Below are 18,950 nucleotides of genomic sequence, written 5' to 3'. Positions count from 1 at the left end.
CGTAGAGAAGAAAACCAATGTTGAATGCAGGAATTGGTGAATAAAATATGAACCTGTATTGTTAACTGAACAATGAATGGTGGTAGGAGATTTATCTAGTGATATTAGCAAATGAATTCAAAACATTAAGCTTCAGGACATCGGCTGGTTTTTGAATGTTAATAGCAACCCTTTCACTTTAAGGAGGGCTAGATTTACAGAGCTTAGGCTTACTTCCATTTGGCTTTTACTTTATGTACCATGCAGTAAGAGTAATCAACATCACAGTTGGGAGAGTGAATGAAATAGTCTATTCGTTACCATTTGAGTCATACTCTTATCTGGCCTTTCTCTGAGAGGATTCCTGATATTTAAATGTTAAATATTGTTCTTTTTAGCTACAATTAACATTTTAATGCATTGCAGTACATCAAAATAATTATTGTAAGCATGGACTTACAGTTCCTTTGTGTAAAACAACAATGTAAGTCTGACAGTCTGTCCAAATCATTCAATGAAAAATCATATTCAGGTGAAGGTGCTGTGGTTATGCTATATATCTTTAAAGACAGAATGTACTCTTTTCAAATATGTCTGACACATGTCATACTTTTGGATCTTACTTGGCCAGATAACTGCACAAAAGCAAACACCCTCTTAAATGTATTCCAATGCCATGTACTGTTTATCAGTGCTTTCCAACAGGAAATTCTTCATATGTTGACAGATGACCTCTGTAGGCAATCCTGAAGAACAAGGAGGACAGTGACTTCAGTATTGTGGAATAACCACTCACTTGTGTGAAGGCTGTGTAATGTGCCACCCTTATTCATGCACAGATCCTGTGATCTTAGCCCGGAGAGACATTCACATATACACTTTAAAGGGCTATCATTGTTCAGCATCACAGACATACCCATTAAAGGAATGTGCTATCGACAGGAGGTCACATGATTCACAGAGCAGGCTGTTTCAATGGGAGACCTCAGCTAAATGCTTGAAGTCAACGCCAGTCACATTATCTCCACTATTCCTGGCAGGAGCTTCCGTTCTGCCCAGAGTAGCCTTTGCTCTTCATAAGCAATATTCTGTCTGGAATGATATATGCATCCATTTTTCACTTGTAGTGCATGGGCCATCTGATTGTCTTTTTGAAGGGCTCGCTTCACATTAAATGAAATGCACGTGCTGGGCTACCCTCACAATGTCTTGCTACTGCTCTTCCTGAGCCAAGAAATTTGCATTTTGTGTCCCTGATTGCAATGTCAATGAGCAAACAAAAAACCCTTACATAATAAATGTTAACGTCAATCTTATCACTAACATCCCGCAAAGCTAAACTTGTAAACTTGCTGTAGTCCATGGTATACCCAATTTGCCCACAGTCAATCATGTTAAAATCAGAGAATAATAAAATTTCTTTAACCTCGATGAATAAGAATACAAATATTGAACGTTTTCATACGTTTAAGACTAGATAATGGCCCAAGTTTTCCTGTCTAAATTTGACCCAGTGAAAGGGAAAACATCGCAGTAACTGAAGTCTGCAAGGAAGCTATTATTCCGAACAATTTGTTACGGCAGTGACAGTGAAATGAACGTCAAACCATATTTTATGTACATTCTAAATGTTCCCTTGGGATGTACTTCACAGCACACTTTCACCTGAAACAGATAGATCATGCCCTTGTTGACCCAGACGACCAAAACTCTTAATCAATGTAAGTGATAAATGTGGGCCTGGAGTAAAAGAGCAACGTCAAGGACATAATCAAAGAGCAGAGTAAGTAAACACGGTAACGCTGACAATATCAACACCACACTGAAATATGCTATTCATTTACAAAACCTTTTTTGACGAATAGGAATTAAAAAAATAAAAACAGAAATAAATATGTTGACCTGTGCCAAGCTAACCTGACACAGTTCTGCGAATAAAACAATAAACTCAGTCAACAATAAAATGCTAAAAGCAAGAACAGACAAAGATGCAGCGTCACGTACAGCAAGCAGCCGCTTAGAAATGAAATGCTCTTGTGTCAACTATATTATTTGATGTGTGGTTCTGACGTCTTTTTCAATTTTCATATGCAGTATTTATCTGTAAAAATATCTCAGGCACATAGGCTTTCAAGTAAGTAATCTAATGATGTCAGACTGTAAAAGAGGACATTTTAAAACTGCAGAGGCATATAACAGTAATTTATTCAATTTATTTTTAAAAATTTATTTCTGTCTTTTTCACTCCCATTTTTATATTTTTGAATATTGGATTTGGATTCACGCATTTCCCAATGAATTTAATTAACTACAAATGTTGTTTTTTTTATTTTCTGAGAGAAATATCCAAGTGACCTATACCCATAATGTTGAATATGTGTGACTGTATATATTTCTATTGTAGGTTTATAAATATTTTTCACCATCTTCCCTCTCTCTCTTTTCCCCAGATAAATGGCTGTGTAACTTAATATGCTAAGTCTACAAGAAACAACTGGGTAGGGTGATTAAACACTGAACACTATGGACTGTTATTCATATTAAACATTGTTATAATTTCCATGGAACTAGTTTGATATGACTTGTGTTTTGTGACATGGTGCATTACTCTGCTGGAAGAATCCATTAGAAGACGGGTAAATGGTGCACGTCTGTACTGTGGTATTTAAACATTTTTTGACTGGTGTGCCAAGAAAACACCCCCCACATCATGACACCACCATCACCAGCCTGAACTGTCGGCACAATGCCGGTTGAGTGCATGGATTTGTGCTGTTTACACCAAATTCAGATCCAACCATCTGCACGTTGATGCAGAAATTAAGTTTCATCAGATCTCTCTTTAATGTCCGGCTTCTCGCTTTCAGTGAACCTTTGTCCTCTGCAGCTTCAGTTGCCTGTTGCTAGCTGACAGGAGTGGAACCCAATATGGTCTTCTACTGCTGTACTAATGTTCAGCGTCTTGCGCATTAAGGGATACTATTGTGTTCACCATTGGTTTAAAGAGTAGTGATAAGAGTTACTATACCCTTCTTGCCAGCTTGAACCAGTCTGACCATTCGTTTCTGATCTCTCTCATCAACAAGAACTGCCACTCAGTGAATGTTTTTGTGCATCGTTATGTGAAAACTCTAGAGGCTGCAGTCCATGAAAATCCCAGGAAATCTACAGTATCTGAGACACTGGGGCGACTCTGCCTGGCACCAACAGGCATGTGATGGTCAAAGACATTTTTTTCCCATTCTGGTGTTTGAATTGATGAATATCTGAAGTTCTTGATCCATTTATGCATTGAGCTGCTGCACCATGATTGGCAGATTAGAAATTTGCATAAACGACATATATGATTTCAATCTTACTATTGTTTAACTGAATTTCAACACAGCGGCAACAAAAAAAAATCTCTTTCAACAGATCTCATCAACAAGTGTACAGAGAGAATCAATCTTCCATTTCACCATGAAATAAGTGCAATTTCCTCTTAGAAGCACAAAACAAGGCAAAGCAGGATCAATGTAAAGTACTGATTTAGTCTGAAGTAGGGTAGGGGGCTCTTCCACATCCCAGACCTGCAGCCATTCTCCACGTGTTTGGTGAACAACATCATCTTGGTGAAGCTTCCCAGCTTCTGCGCCCCAGTTTTCTCCACCAGCATCAGAAAATGATAATTTGATAATGCAGAACATCAGACACATTATATTCCATGGACTGTATCGTGCAGAGGTGCCTCTATTATGATTCCACTATCTGTATTCATCCTTTCATGGTAAGGCATCCAAAAATCTCCGTGGCATGGCTTTCCATTCAGTTTCATGCATTAATCAGTTTGAATTTTCTTTTACTGAAGATGTGGTAAACAGGAATTCACGAGTTAAAAGAAATATGTACAGTGTAAAACAATGCATGGTTGGTAATGCATTGTTTACTGATATTTGTATCGCAATGCAATAGTTTAGAAACTTTCATTAAGGGGATTCAGGTTCTTTTAGTAAAAATATTATGATGGGATAACATTAACAGCAGCTTCAGCAATCTAGCACCCATTCGAGTTGCATCACTGCTGATCCACTGCAATTTTGCTGTGATCCTGGGGCTGAACCCGGAAGGCACAGGTCACAAGGTAAGGAAGACCTGGGATAGGAGGGCATGCCGACACACACACACACACACACACACACACACACACATTACGGGGCATTTAGAGACTTGGGTCCACGCATGCTGGATGGTTTTGGACTGTGGGAGGAATCTTCAGAGCCCGAAGGAACAAGGAGAGAACATGAAAACTCCAACTCAGAGCCTGGCAAGAATCAAACATAACCCTGGAGGTGTGAAACCGCAGTGCTGCTCACAGAGCCATGAGGCTGCCAGCAAGCTAGCATTTCTGATGAAATATAACATTAAAGCTAGCATTTCTGATGAAATATAATATTAAATAAACAAAACAGAGCCATGAGTAATGCCAATACAGATTATCTGCATAGTACAAAATGTTAAGGGAGCTGTGAAGGAGGATCTCCGAGCTGCAGAATTGAATAAACAATAGAAGTCCCACGTGCATTTGTTTCACGAAACTGTTAACTGTTGCAAGAATTTAGAATTAAAACTTCAGTAACAATTTTCAATGTACTGTGCATGCATGTCTTGAAAAACAGCGTCCTTCCATACTTCTGCTGTATGATAGATAGAAGGATGTGTTAATCCTCAAAGGCCACGTAGATGCTGCTGATGCAAATCCATTAGGGAACAATAATACGAGAGTTCTGTGGAGCCCCGTCTTTTGAGATGCAGAAAACTGCAGCAAAGTCACTCTGAAATGAGCAGCAAGCTGTCTGCTTCAGATTGCTCAGTTTATCTTATAATGCTATCATTATGAACGTCAGCTCAAACAGTAACAGGTCATGCAGCCCAACAGATACGTTACATGCAGTGTGTCTGCATTATATTATGTCAGTATGAATTAACTGCGCTTCTCTGTTTGTCGACAAGACATTTTGCAGTGTATTTTATACTCAAAATAAAAGATATTAATCAGCAGAATATAATACTTTTTTAATACTAACAGTAAATGCTACCAAACAACCTTACACTAGATACAGCCTGTACCCACAAGCAAATCCCAAATTATAGATCTGCTAATAATTGCAGCCACCAGAGATATGACTAACAGCTTTGGACTGTTTTAAAATCCATTATCATTATCATAGATTGATTTGGTTAACAAATGTAGTTATCCATGGCGATTATCTAGCAGATCAAAGTGATACCTTAAAAAGACACTGTAAATCACAACAGTCCTGCATACTTATTTTGAATCTGCTAGCTCAGTTTGAAGTAAATCCAGAAAAGATGTTACTATCATACCCACAGACACACTAAAACACAATCTTCCATCGATCCCTGTTTGACATTTCTTTGCGTCCATATTGCGGTGTATATATTCACAAAGATATGGCATTTACCTTCACAGAAATTGCCTAAAACCATGAACATTATATGTCATGGAGCTAAAGCACAAGGCACTCAGTCGTTATTTTGTACGTGAAACTTGCATTTGGAAGATATATTAAAGGAGTAAGTAGCATGTCAAAAATAATACTGCGTTTTGCATCTAACAGTGCTGCTCCCATCATTTTGAATCTGGTTGAGGTAGTTCCAGCCCCCTCTGTTGACAACCGTGGGACATCTCTACTTTGAGAAATATAATTGAAGGTTTGTCTTGTTATCTTTCCAGCTGACAGCAATTACCTGACAGACCTTCTGCCTATTAAGTGTGGCGGGAGTTTGCGTTGGCAGAAGGTCGGTTTGCCTGCAAGAGCTGCCTGTTGGTCATAAACATCTGAAAGGCGACCTGTGCTTCTTCCGTATCACCCCGAGTGTGAGCTGAAACACTACAGACTCCGTTGGCAACCAAAACACTTCAATCAGAGACTCCTAAATTCTGCCTAAAGGCAACAAAAGATTTAAAAATCTCTTTGACACAAGCAGCCCACACATTTAGACATTATTGGGAACGTCTTTTCTTACTATTTTTCTTTCCTCTTCTCCATCTCCTTTCACAGTTGCCAAACGGTAACAGTGGAATGTAAGAAGTGGGTACTGGAGCTGAAACTCCTCGCACCAGTGATAGATCACCCAGGGGTTCTTGTGGGTGGGAACTAGGGTTATGATTTTAGGGCTCAAGCAGGATGTGCAGAGGACCACATGGTTCCACTTCTTATAAAACTTAATAGCTGTCCTAGTTGGGATATTCAAGGTTATACTGTGTAAGGACCACAACGCCTGGAGTGACCATTGCTGTTTGATGAATGTACAGATGCACTCACTGTGTCATTTATACGCTGATGAACACCTTCAACATAGCAGCTCCCTCACCTTGTGAAGATCATATGCACACAGTACACAATAATTTAACACATCAGTTTGGTGCGGAAAAACAAGCAAGTAAATAACTGAATACCTCTAGCCCAGGTTACTGACCATGTTGAAAACATAGGAAGAAGAATGAGAAAGGATTGGAAAGGCTGAAATGACCTCAGACGTGGAATATTAGCTCTCCTGCACTGATAAGAGACGCCTTTCTGTCCTTACGGGGGCTCTGGGACGCTCAGGAAAGGTGAGTTAGAAAAATGACCATGTCAAGCAGACCAAGCAATACTAGGGTGCAGATCTTTCAGGCTTACAGTCTTTTTTTTTTCTTTCCTAGTAGCTCTGACTATTTGTACTTTACTGCACACATTACTTTGTAAAGCACATTACTGCACATATTGATGTTTAGTGCTAGATTATTATGCAAGAACAATGTTTTTAGCAGGAGTCCAGTTTAACCAAATTAAATAAGGTTACTTTTGATTCCCCTTTAGTTTCATAAAAAAATATTTACAGAAAAATACTGGACTTTTTAACCCTTCGCAAAATACAAAATGAAGTACAGGATAAAAAATAAATGATAAAGTGGACACAAAAAGTGAGTTAAACAGTGGATGGTTTGTTCACAACCACAAAAACACACACAAAAACCACAAACCACAACAAACAAAAACCACAACAAACAAACAAACAAACAAACAAACCAGACCCATCACTCTGAATCCAGTTTTGTTTCAGTTCTGCTTCAGAATGCGGATGGATTTAAGTACTCGGCTGTTCAAAACAGTGACATCGCATTATGGAGGCATGCTTGGCTACCATAGATTCCATGAACACTGCATAATGTCAGAGCTTATGTGTCTAAGTGACCCCTGTTTTCTCCAGAAAAGGTAAATATTTGTCATTGTATTTTTTCTGCATTTTACTAATTGTTATAACTAATTTTGCCTGCTAAAATGTATCTATAAATGTATAAGGTAACTTTATTGATCTCAAGGAGATTTTTTTTTGCATATACAGGAAGTACATAAAGTGCATAGATACATATAGTGCAAAACAGAGACAAAGTGCAAAGACGGTACACAGTACAAAAAGCAGACATGCAAAGAGTACACAGTACACAAACAGAATATTGTGCAAACAGAATATTGTGCAGGGAATTAAACAAACAAACAAACAAATGGTGTATGTGCAATTTACATAGTGAAAGTCCTATGTGTTTCAGATGAGATGCTGTCCAGATGTGTCATGGCTAGAGGTTGGGTCCAGTGTGTCTGGAGGAGATATTGTGATGCCTGATGACAGCAGGCAGGAATGATCCTCAGTTTTCCATTATTTGAGAGAATCTTTCTTGACTTCTATGACACAACCATTAAGTATGTGCTGCATTGTGCTACCGACAAAGGTATCTATATAACACTGTAAATAAAAATGATGAGTAATTTACTGGCCTTGATATAAAAATCAGTAGAAATCCTGCCCACTGAACTGGAAAAGGATTAATGAATCCCTCGGATGCCACCTACAAGTGGCAGTGAAAGCAGGTGGTTACTGGTCACCCTAACACTTTTGGGGAGGGTTATTTAGAGCTCATTGGATTTTACCCTCACAGTCAAATATCTGACAGGGGAAGTGTTAGAACCTTCTGGCAGCAACTGCCAGATCCAGCAGTCAGTCCCTTACACTGAGACGCTAAACTGAAGGTCATCTAATTATTTTCCCATCTTTCCATCTCCACAGCAATTACCTGAAAAGGTGCCAAGCCATTGAAACGACTGGACTGCTTCGTCATGTGCTCTGCCAGAGCACCTCAGAACTAACTTTTTTATTCCCCAGAAAGCTTCAGGGAGGTTGGAAACTACACGGGTGCCCTCCAGTCACTGGACGCTCAGTTTGCCGCTATGGACGAAGACAGGTTCTGAAGGGTATTGTTGGGTCAGTTGGCTGCTCTGAATTGTACTTCGTTCTGGTCCGGTTTTGGGTAGCCTAATGGGTTCGACAGGACTGCTGCTTAATGTACACAGTCGGATCCACAAAGAACATTGAGAAAGTGTACGGAGTTGAATGCATTCTACTTCATTTTTCAGTACATAGTGTGAAAATTGGATACTTGACTAGAGTAACCTGTGGAGATATTTCAACTAGAAGGAAAATTTGAACAAAATGAGGATGAGCAAAACAACAATTTGGAAACATTTATTATGAAATCGTAATGGTGTAAACACTTATTCAAGCAATGCTTTTGAAGTTGTTTATTTTTTGCTTTGAATCTATACTTGTAGATTACCGCATTTTAGCCCAACACAAACTTCAGATTGATTACAGGAATAGAAACAGGTCAATAAGAGAAGATCACAACACATGAAGCATGGTTACCCGGCAAAATAAAGCAGCTTTTATACAATGTATAATACAGATTGAATTTAATATTTTTACTAAGGCTCAAGGTAATTTTGTTACTTGTAAAATTAGGATACAGCTTGTATCCTAACTAATAATACAAGTATTTTCTGAATCACCAGACTATGGCAATAATAATGTAAGTGCTTCTGACACAATGACCCTATCTAGGACAAGGTCCCTAGGCACATGAAACAATACCGAATACCTAGACTTTGAATGGGTCTACAGAGGGTGAAATTATGAAACATAATGACAGATTTGGAAAATCAAAGCCTTCATGGTTTAGAAAGCCCATCGAATGACGACTAACAACAAAAAAGCGGACCAGCACTGAACTGCAATAAAATTATACATAATATAGCATTTCCATTTTCCCCCCTTTGTTTCACACAAGAAAGAAGGAGCCAAGAAACATTTTCTTCAAGCCTCTTAGTTCGGGATGGATGCAGAACAGCTTCCTTGCAAGGAGGCGTGTTTGGATAATAAACAAATAATATTTTTTGGGAAATTTTTGTGATATGACTTGGTCAAGTAATCTACAAAGAGTCAAATGTGGATCATGGAAAGAAAATTAAAGGACTGAGATGTCAGTGAGTATATAAGTGATTAATTCCTATATTTGTGTGATCTCTGCTTCGCCGATCCAAAGAAAATGAAAGATATTCAACAGCAATGACCACTGACCAGATAACTAACTACAGCTGGAAATCAAGGCATTTTTTTCAGCTTTAATAAGGAAATGTGGATTTTCTTAAGTCTCCCTTAAATACTTTAAAGCAGAAACATAGATACATGACAGCCGACCTGATATGCTTAGAAAATTACTCCACTTTAGCTAATAGACTTAGTTTTCATTGGGATGCTTGAACATGTGCAAAGGGTTACATGGTACTACCAACAAAATCAGCGTAATCACCTATCCATCCATCCTCAGACAGCTTGGAGCCCCGGGCTGCACAGGCCACACCCTGGACGGCACGCAGGTCCATCGCAGGCCAATGCTACAAACGACTTACAGGCACCAGTTAGGCTGACTGCATATCTTTAGATTGCAGAGGAAACCAGAGTCCCCCAATTAAACCAGCATGACGAGAACATGCCAGCTGACACATAGAGCAGAGTCAGGTTGGTAACCCCCAACCCTAGAGGTATGTGGCATTGGGGTTACCCGCCGAGCCACTGCACACCCCTAACAAGCCACAGAAATGTGAGACTGACATTTAAACAAGAAAAAAAAATACCTGTGAAATTAACAGAAAAGGGCTAGAATTGCAGGCAGCATCAGAAACGTTTTCGCTCCAAATCAAGATGCGTGAAAATACAAAAAGTTGTTGTTGAGCATTAAGTTGCTTCATTTGTCTGCACTGTTGTAAACACGTTTCCCATTTCAAAATAAAGCATAGCCCTTTCATAAGATAATCTATTATAGACAGTGACTGTATCTAGGTCGTGTAAATAAGGTCAGGTGCAGTAACAGAGATATACTGTTTCACGTTGCATATTAAGTTACTTGAATACAAACACTATCATTCATGTACTATAGTAATATAAATTAAAAACAGACTCTTTGGTCACTCTATGCATTAAAGGGAAGGGACCCTTAAATCTAAATACCTGTAGAGTATTCAAAAGTGGCTGCTTCTCCATTATCATAATTCATCATAATTTAGGAGAAAGACTGAAATTATTTTAGGGCAATAAAATAATACCTTCAGTTTTGGACTTCAGTTTGTGCAATTACACATTTACAAAAAACCATAGTGAGGGTCAGTCCAGTATTATTACTCGTAATCTGATAACAAACTAAGACCATCCTACTGCCAACATCCTGCAAAGGACACACCCAACAAGCATCACTGAAGCCCAGACGAGTGACACTCGAGGGAAACTGAAACATCAGCACTGTTATAGTCCATTCATTAAAAAACAAATATCTTTTACAACAATGTATGTTCCATCTACCCAGATCTCTTATTAGCACGTAAAATTAACCTTTGGAAAAACAGAAAATAAAGTATATCACTATTATCTACTAACCCGTCCCAGATAGCTCTGATTTGTATAAGATGTTTTTTCATTATATTTAATGGCTAATGTTAGGGCTGACTTAAGACAGACACTGCAATTCAATGTCATTCATGCTGTTCAGTGCAACAGCTTAATTTATTGACCTAAAATATGCCTTCAAAGCTATTTCAAGCCTGCCTCCACAGCATCCCAGGCATGTACCGTCAACAGACTAATTCATGAACCACTACAAATTTCACAGAGGGTTTAAAAAACATGTGATAATTATATGCAATATTTAGGAAGTTGACAGTTTCCATACTGCAGTGTTGAACAATTAAATCTGACCTTGAGAACGCTCGTCTAAGTTTATCATATTGTACTGTTATAATTCCGCATTTTCATTTACATACAGAGCACGACACTGTATTTTACAGTTGCACTTGTGGATATATGCCACCCCCAGTTACATACAGCCTAATATCCTTCCCTATTCATTAGGTCAAAAAACAAACCTTTGCTAGAAGCACACAACAAGTGTGCAGAAGTGAGATGGCCAAAGCGTAGCAAAAGGAGCCGTAATAAACTGTGAGGCGACCAGGTAAGGCAAAGTGGCCTTACAGGAATTCTGTCAGCAAAAATCACTTCTGGCAGGCTTTCAAACTACACTTTGAAATTTATTTTTTAAAACTCAAAACCATTTTTAAGCACCATTAAGCCAATGAGGGCGATGGTGAGACTGGGAATGTGAGGCAGCCAACCCCAGAGGTGCAGTCAGGGTTCAAAGAAACAGCCATTTTAGTGACTAAATCAGTTTTTTCCCTCAATCAACATAAACAGAAACAATCCTGTCAGTTTCTACAAATTACAGATTTCTCCAATAAATGTATGTTTTTTCCTCCAAATGTTTGCCTTAAAGTATTACACGTAGTCTGTTTTCAGATTTCAGTAATTTAATAATAACCGTAATAATAATCATAATAATAGGAAAATGCAGGAGTTTATAATCCCTGGCGGTTTACAGACTCAAACCCAAATATGTTACTGACTTAAAGAAGGACAATGTTTTCATTCCTCAAGCCGCTGTTACTAATGTTTCCTTATACAGAAGCGAAGCACAATCAATCACTTTCAGCAGGTTGAACCAAATAATGTTACAACCTTGAGAAAACGCACAATGATTTTAAGGCCAGTCAATATTGTATATTTCTCACGTCTTTTGTACTGCATTGTAAAGTTTTAAAATAACATTAAGGAATAGTTCTGTACCCTTGACAAGTCTGTGCATGTATGTGAAAAACTTCCACTCCAACAGCCCGCAAATAAACTAATAGCCTTGTCAAAATGAACTGTTAACGCATAGATAAAACATACTTTTATAAGATTGCCGAGGAGGCTTATAAAATGTGTCCCCTCGTATTCCACTCTCTAACAAAAAGGTCAGTGTCACCTCTTGTGCGACACCCTTTATAGCGATTCTCCACCCCACAACGCCATTTGTCTAGACGTTATTTTCTTTCTTGTCTTTCACAATTAAAAAACAATATCAACATCAAATATGGCCATTGGCATCAACTTTAGTCCACTTAAGCAGAAAGCTGCACGGTCCTCCATTATAACGGCCAGGTATTATCACTCATGGGGGGTAACTGTTTATCTGCTGTGGGTTTGCTCTGTCATTAGACATCAGAATGTCTGAGCGCTCGGAGCTGCCAGCACCTTCTGCTGCTCCCATTACAGAGCACGCTTACTGCATGTTGGCACTGCACCAGCTCACCCCTTAAAGAGCAACACTGCCATCTATGGGTCGTCTTAATATTCCTTCCTGTGTGTTCTATCACTCTATTGTAAAATCCTCAAATTAATAGTGGTTTTGCAAAATCATGATGGAGAATCATGAAGCAGATAAAAATGAACATTCTAAGAGTTTTTATGCTTCTTTTTCCTTCATTAATTCTATAACGCATTTAATCATTCACTGCTGTGATGCAACTGTCAAGTTCAAATTATTTCATGGTATTCATTATCATAATTGTTTCTCTAGTTTAAGTTTTTGGTGAAAATCTGACCACACAGACAAACATACATGTTCTGGCCATACCGATTTAGATGCCAAAAGGAAACATTAAAACGTAATAAACAGAATACAGCTATCTCTATCACTGACACACACACAAGCAGGTACACATAGATATATCCATTTTCGAGCAGCTGTTTTATGTTATGTGAATTCCTACAGGAAACAAATGTAAAAAGGCCAGAAAAAAATGTTTCCTTTACATGTTTTTTTGTTGCTCTGGGTCACCGAATAGTTTGCCATTAAGTTTCTTCCAGTCACTAAAACAGCCCAAATGTCGCTTTAACAACCAGCAACTGGTTTGTCTCTGTATTTACAACATAAGCTCAAAATTTAAACCATAATACAAAACAGCTAAACAATAATAATAAATGAAAATGTTTGGTCTCCCTAACAGCAAAATGTGTCCATATTCATCCATTTTCAAAACAATGTACAGAAGCATATGAATCGGCTCATTATCGTCACGTTTCGGCTTGAGTCTATATGAACGGGGCTGTAACAGGCAGAGCAAACAGCATGTACTGGCACTTCAGTGCGGTTGCATGGAGTAACTGTATGCTGAGCTTATAGACCAGTAAATGTGCTCTTTTACCTGTTTGCCGTGCAGCGGCCCCTTTGTCTTGAATCCTCCCTGGGAGCTGCATTCAGAGGCACTGAAGTGGTCTGAGCTAGTGGAGGATCGCTTGGAGAGGGTATCGCAGCCCCCAACAAAGGTGTTGTCCAGCGGGAGCTCCTGAACCACGTGGTGCTTCTTCACCGCCACGGGCGTGTCGGCTTTGAGGTGGAAGGCCGAGGGAGGCGAGGCCGACGTGTAGTGCCGGGCTAGGTCGGGGCTGCCGGGTTTAAAGGTGGACGTGGGTGTCGTTCGCCAGTCGAAGCGCCCCATACCCTGCTCCTCCAGCTCGGCCGGAAGACTGATAGTGCCATTAATGGGTTTGCGCATTGGGTCATCGGGCTTGGTGTCTTCAATGGTGACGAAGTTCAGCAGGGAATTTTTGGGAGACTTTCGTTTCTTTCGCTTCTTTTTCTTGTTTTGTTTGTTTTCCTGATTGGGGGACATCCACTCGGCACCCTGCTTCTTCCGCTGCGCCGCCTTGAATCGCGTCGCATGGCGACAGCGAAGCAAAACAGTGACGAATATGACCACGATCACAACCATGGCCCCCGTCATAATAGCAATCATAATCGTCAAGTAGTCCCCATTGGCGTAAGTCTCACTGCCGTCCCCGATGTTCTTATCCAAGGGGGTCTCCATGGTTCGGCGAATGAGGTCGTAAATGTAGGTGGCATTGCCCACAGTGTCATTCACATATAGAAAGACCAGAACCAGTGTGTGGAGTGACTTTGGGTAACCAAGATCGCTTATGTTAACCACCAGCCGATGCAGACCAATGTCAGCGACTGAAGGTTTCTCCTCCAGGGTAATGTTTCCCGTTACGGGGTCGATTCTAAACAAACCATTGTTGTTGCCACTTACAATGGTGTATTTCAGCTCGGCATTCATGCCCGTGTCCCCATCCACTGCGAAGACCTCAGCCACAACTGACCCAGGGATAGAAGACAGGGGCACCAACTTGAACGAAGTATTTGATGGAGGATAAATAACAATGGGGGTGTTATCATTGACATCAATGACATTTATGGTCACCTTGGCTGCCGAGGAGCAAGGTGGCCTCCCACCATCCATCGCCCTGACATCAAAGGTGTAAGAACTCTGCTGTTCTCTGTCAAAAGACACGTTGGACTTTATAACTCCAGAAAAGGGGTCTAAGATGAAGTTTTCATCGTCATTCAGTATGGAGAGCATCACAGCGGCATTCTCTCCAGCGTCGGCGTCAGTGACCGTGATCACCCCAACTGTGCTGTACTTGGGCAGGTTCTCTGACACGAAGAACTGGAAGTGGTTATGGGTGAACTTGGGGCTGTTGTCGTTCTCATCCTGCACGGTGACGATGACGGCGGCTTGGCTTTGAAGCGGGGGTGTCCCATTGTCTCTCGCCGTCACTGTAAACAGAAAGCGTTCCTGGTCCTCTCTGTTGAAGACCCGCGAAGCTGTCAAAATCCCCGTTTTTCGGTCAAGGTCGAAGAAGGAGGCATTGGGTCCGAGCTGGTAAACAATCTCTGCATTCTTTCCGCTGTCCTCATCCATTGCGCTGATGGTGGAGAGGAACAAGCCCCTTTTATTGTTCTCCATGACTGCCAGCTCGATTACGGGCTGAGTGAAAATGGGGGGGTTGTCATTCTCATCCTCTAACCTCACTCTGACTAAAGCTGTCTGATTTAAGCTTGGCTTGCCAGAATCCGAAGCTACAATTTTAAAGTTATATTCTTTGGTGCTCTCATAATCAAGCAGTGAGGACGTCTCCAACAAATATTGGTTGTCATAGACGGCTTTAAGGTGGAAGGGGACATCCTTTTCAATAAAGCAAATTACTTTCCCATTGACATCTGTGTCCTTATCCGACACTGAAATGAGAGCGATTTTGGTATTAATGGGGTCCTTCTCAGACAGGAAAACTGTGCCATTAATTGGACTGATAATATACCTCAGATCTATAGTTGGAGGATTATCATTAACGTCCGTTACATTAATAATAACACTGGCCCTAGCTGGACTAGAGCTCCCGTCACTGGCCAGCACTGCAATTTTGTGGATTCCGCTTTCCTCTCTGTCCAGTAGCCTTTGCACCGTTATAAGGCCAGTGGTGGAGTTCAATGTAAAAAGCCTTTTAGTGGCCGATGAAACCTGGGTTCCATAAACGTATCTGATCTCAGCATTGGGCCCGATATCTGCATCCGTGGCTTGCAGTTGCACCACAGAGGTGCCCACTGGGGAATTCTCCGGTATATGGACCTCCATCTGGCTTTCTTTGAAAACCGGCCGGTTGTCGTTCACATCCGTCACAGTGACCTGAAGGATGGCCGTGCTGGATTTGCGGGGGCTCCCCCCATCTTCAACCTTGATCTTCATCACATAGGTGTCCTTCTGCTCCCTGTCTAAGTTCTGCTGCACGATCAGCTGTGGCCACTTCTCCCCCTCAGGCGTCTCCACGATATCCAAGCCAAAGGCATTTTGCCCATTTATAAGCTCATAATGCTGCACGCTGTTGAAGCCGGTGTCCGGATCAGTGGCGGAAGGGATTGCAAACCGGCTGTTAATCAGCGTATTCTCCGGGATGGAAATGTTTATAACGGGAGAAGGAAACATAGGAGCGTTGTCATTTGTATCCTTCACAATTATTTTGATTTTAATCAGCCTAAAATAGTCATTTGGAAGGATGACCACCTCGATTTCAAAAGAACATTCATTTTCTTCATTGGATGGGCTGGGACAGAGCTTTTCTCTATCGATGCGGTTGGAAGTTGTAAAGATCTCTCCTGTACTGCTCAAAACTCTGAGTAAGGGGTTATCCCCGGCTTTAGAAACCAGCCTATAAACCAGATTAGCACTCGCTCCCGTGACAGCATTCGTATGGGAAATGTTCAGATCCTTTGGTATGTTTCCAATGAGAGTATTCTCCTGCAATTCCTCTCTAATAGGGTAGATTAATTCTTGGGCAATAGCTGGATCTAGCCAACAGAATGTGACCATGGTGGCCAACAGGTAAAAATCCTTAGGGTCCATAGCAACTGCTTAATGGTCTTCCAGTTGTTATTTCAAACGTTTGTTCTCTGCTTTCATGCACAGCTGTGCTAGAAACCAAGATTCACCAAACCCTGATTTTGCAGGAGCCGCTGCCAGACAGCCCTATAAATAAACGATAATAGCAATGTTACTTTTTACTTGTAAAGCAACCGCACTGTTGAAAACATGACGGTAAAATGCATGGCTCTGTAAACTAATATGCATCAAATTGCACTTGATATTTTAAATGTCATAATCATCAGAACATAGCGATTAACATAAAGCAACACAAATGATCCAGTAACTGTTCTCCTCCATAATATATGCTGTTTTTTCGCATCATCCTCGGAAAATAGCCCCTTTAAGTCAGTTCCATTCCCCAAGGTAATGCCAAATCACCCCGAGTAACCATTCAAGTTCTCAGCATCATCTTCCAAGATGCAATCCAATAAAATACAAAACTAGTCTCCGGGCGACCTTTCAAACACTTGATAAACTTACGGAAAACAGCGCGTCGTTTTCAAAACAGTATTAATAGTCATATTTCACTCAACAAAGAATCACACACTTACACAATAACAAGAGAAAAATAAATAGATTTTGAAAAATTGATAGTTACAGTATGATGCGCATTTTCTTACCGCTTATAAAGAGGGACCGTCAGCGAGGGTTCGGCTGCAGAGCAGCTTCCCAGGCGCCGCAGCCGCACATCATTCCCCCGGATTTCGGTCTCCGCAAGCAGCGGCCGCAGGAAAAAAACAAGGCGAGCAGCGTGTCGGGCTGGAGAAATACGCGGTGATCCATCGGAGAGAGAGATGCGGTGCTCGGGGGTGGCCAGGGAGCCTGTGTGTGTGTGTGTGTGTGTGTGTGTGTGTGGGGGGGGGGGGGGGGGGTGGCGATGGAGGGGCGGGGGGGTCAAAGATTGACGTGCTAACGAAGCATGTATCAATTAAAGCCTTAGTACTGGCTTTCAACTTTGCACCGCTGGCTGCGATTGCACTCACGACTGGACCGCGGCTCGCCTACGATCCTCTTCGGGAACCAGGATGCCCTGATCGCGCTCTGCTCCTTCGGTCAGAACGGCTCCATGCAGCCGCTCCGCATCACCGTACTCCATACAAGCCCGTGTTGCAGCGACTGTGGGATCTATCTGCTATTCTCAGTGCAGAGGGAGCCCGAGCCTCACTTTTTCTATTGCAGAAAGGAATTACAAGTTCACTCTGATCAGTGTCCGTTTAGAAATGTAAATGATGCCTGTTTTGTGCCAAATTAGGGAAAAACATTTTCTTTTCGCGATATCCCAAGTGTCACCATGCAGCTCTGATCAGATTTCCGTGATGGTAACAGGTACGTACGCTTCCATATAACCGAATCGTATAATAGTGCGATTACAGGCTGCCGTCCGCCTCACGCTGCCGCCTCTCAGCGCCGGATTCCTCGCAGTAACTCGGTACAAACCCGGCGGCGGGGGGCGGGGCAGGTTACACCAGCGAGACGCCCCGCCCCCTGACAGCAGCTATTGGACCGCCTCTTATACTGCGTCACATTAAGGGGAGGGGCAGCGAGGCCATTGGCTTGACCCGAAGTCGCTTATGCCAAGTGCGAGTCGGTGAAAACGCTTCCTGAGTTGCTGCGGGCTGCAGATAAAGCCGGACTTTCCCCCGCTGGCTGCGCCCAGGCAATACGCCGTCCCCCCACTTTGTCATATGCCAATCTGTGCTTAACACTGTGGATACCTGTCACAAGAAGGCCCTTTATTTACAGCGTTTAAGCTGCCGAATAGCACAGATCTTGGTACCAGACAATCAACGTCGCAAACTAATGTCGTACACTGTGACATTCATAAATTCCAGCAACAGCATACAATTAAACACATACAATTTAACCCTCAGATGAAAATATGTAAAAGCTGTTAGTCAGTGAGAGGGAGGTCTGGGAGATGATCTGTAACCCGTTTTATTTCGGTTACTTACTAAGTGTCCTGTGTAATACAATACAAGCTATACTAGTCAGTTCTGGGTTCAGTTTGTCGAGTTCATATTTTAGAGATATACGTATCATGTTTTGCTCTGATTTTTATGATCTGCCATGTCATGCAATAACCAAAATAAAAACAAACTCACGGTATATGTTATTTCATCATTTAATTGAAAATTTATGCGCATTTGCTCTGCATGTGCTGCTCTTCGAATGCAGTATCTGCGGAAGGCTGTGGTGCTATGGTAAACACTGCCACCTAGAGGTTACGCGCTATAAATGCGAGATTTGTCGAATGAGTTCACATAGAAAGTTAATATCCGTTTCAAAACACACGATCTGAAGACAATTAATAGAACAAAAATTCCAGTATCTATCTATCTATCTATCTATCTATCTATCTATCTATCTATCTATCTATCTATCTATCTATCTATCTATCTATCTATCTATCTATCTATCTATCTATCTATCTATCTATCTATCTATCTATCTATCTATCTATCTATC

The 18,950-nt window shown here is 41.2% G+C and overlaps 1 protein-coding gene across 1 annotated transcript in view; it reads right to left on the bottom strand.

Annotated features, from left to right (window-relative positions):
- Window positions 1-17,226, bottom strand: part of LOC125709580 (protocadherin-9-like) — a 157,182-nt gene extending 139,956 nt beyond the window's left edge. The window contains exons 1-2 of the mRNA XM_048978174.1: window positions 17,105-17,226; window positions 13,431-16,586 (exon numbers count right to left, since the gene is read on the bottom strand). Coding sequence (XP_048834131.1) covers window positions 13,431-16,463 — 3,033 coding nt within the window. The 5' untranslated portion in view covers window positions 16,464-16,586; window positions 17,105-17,226. The remainder of the gene's footprint in view (window positions 1-13,430; window positions 16,587-17,104) is intronic.
- Window positions 17,227-18,950: the final 1,724 nt, after the last annotated feature.

This window comes from Brienomyrus brachyistius, chromosome 16 (genome assembly GCF_023856365.1).
Source record: "Brienomyrus brachyistius isolate T26 chromosome 16, BBRACH_0.4, whole genome shotgun sequence".
Lineage (NCBI taxonomy): Eukaryota > Metazoa > Chordata > Actinopteri > Osteoglossiformes > Mormyridae > Brienomyrus > Brienomyrus brachyistius.
Note: the sequence above shows the minus strand (reverse complement) of the source record. Positions and strands in the feature narration are given on the sequence as shown.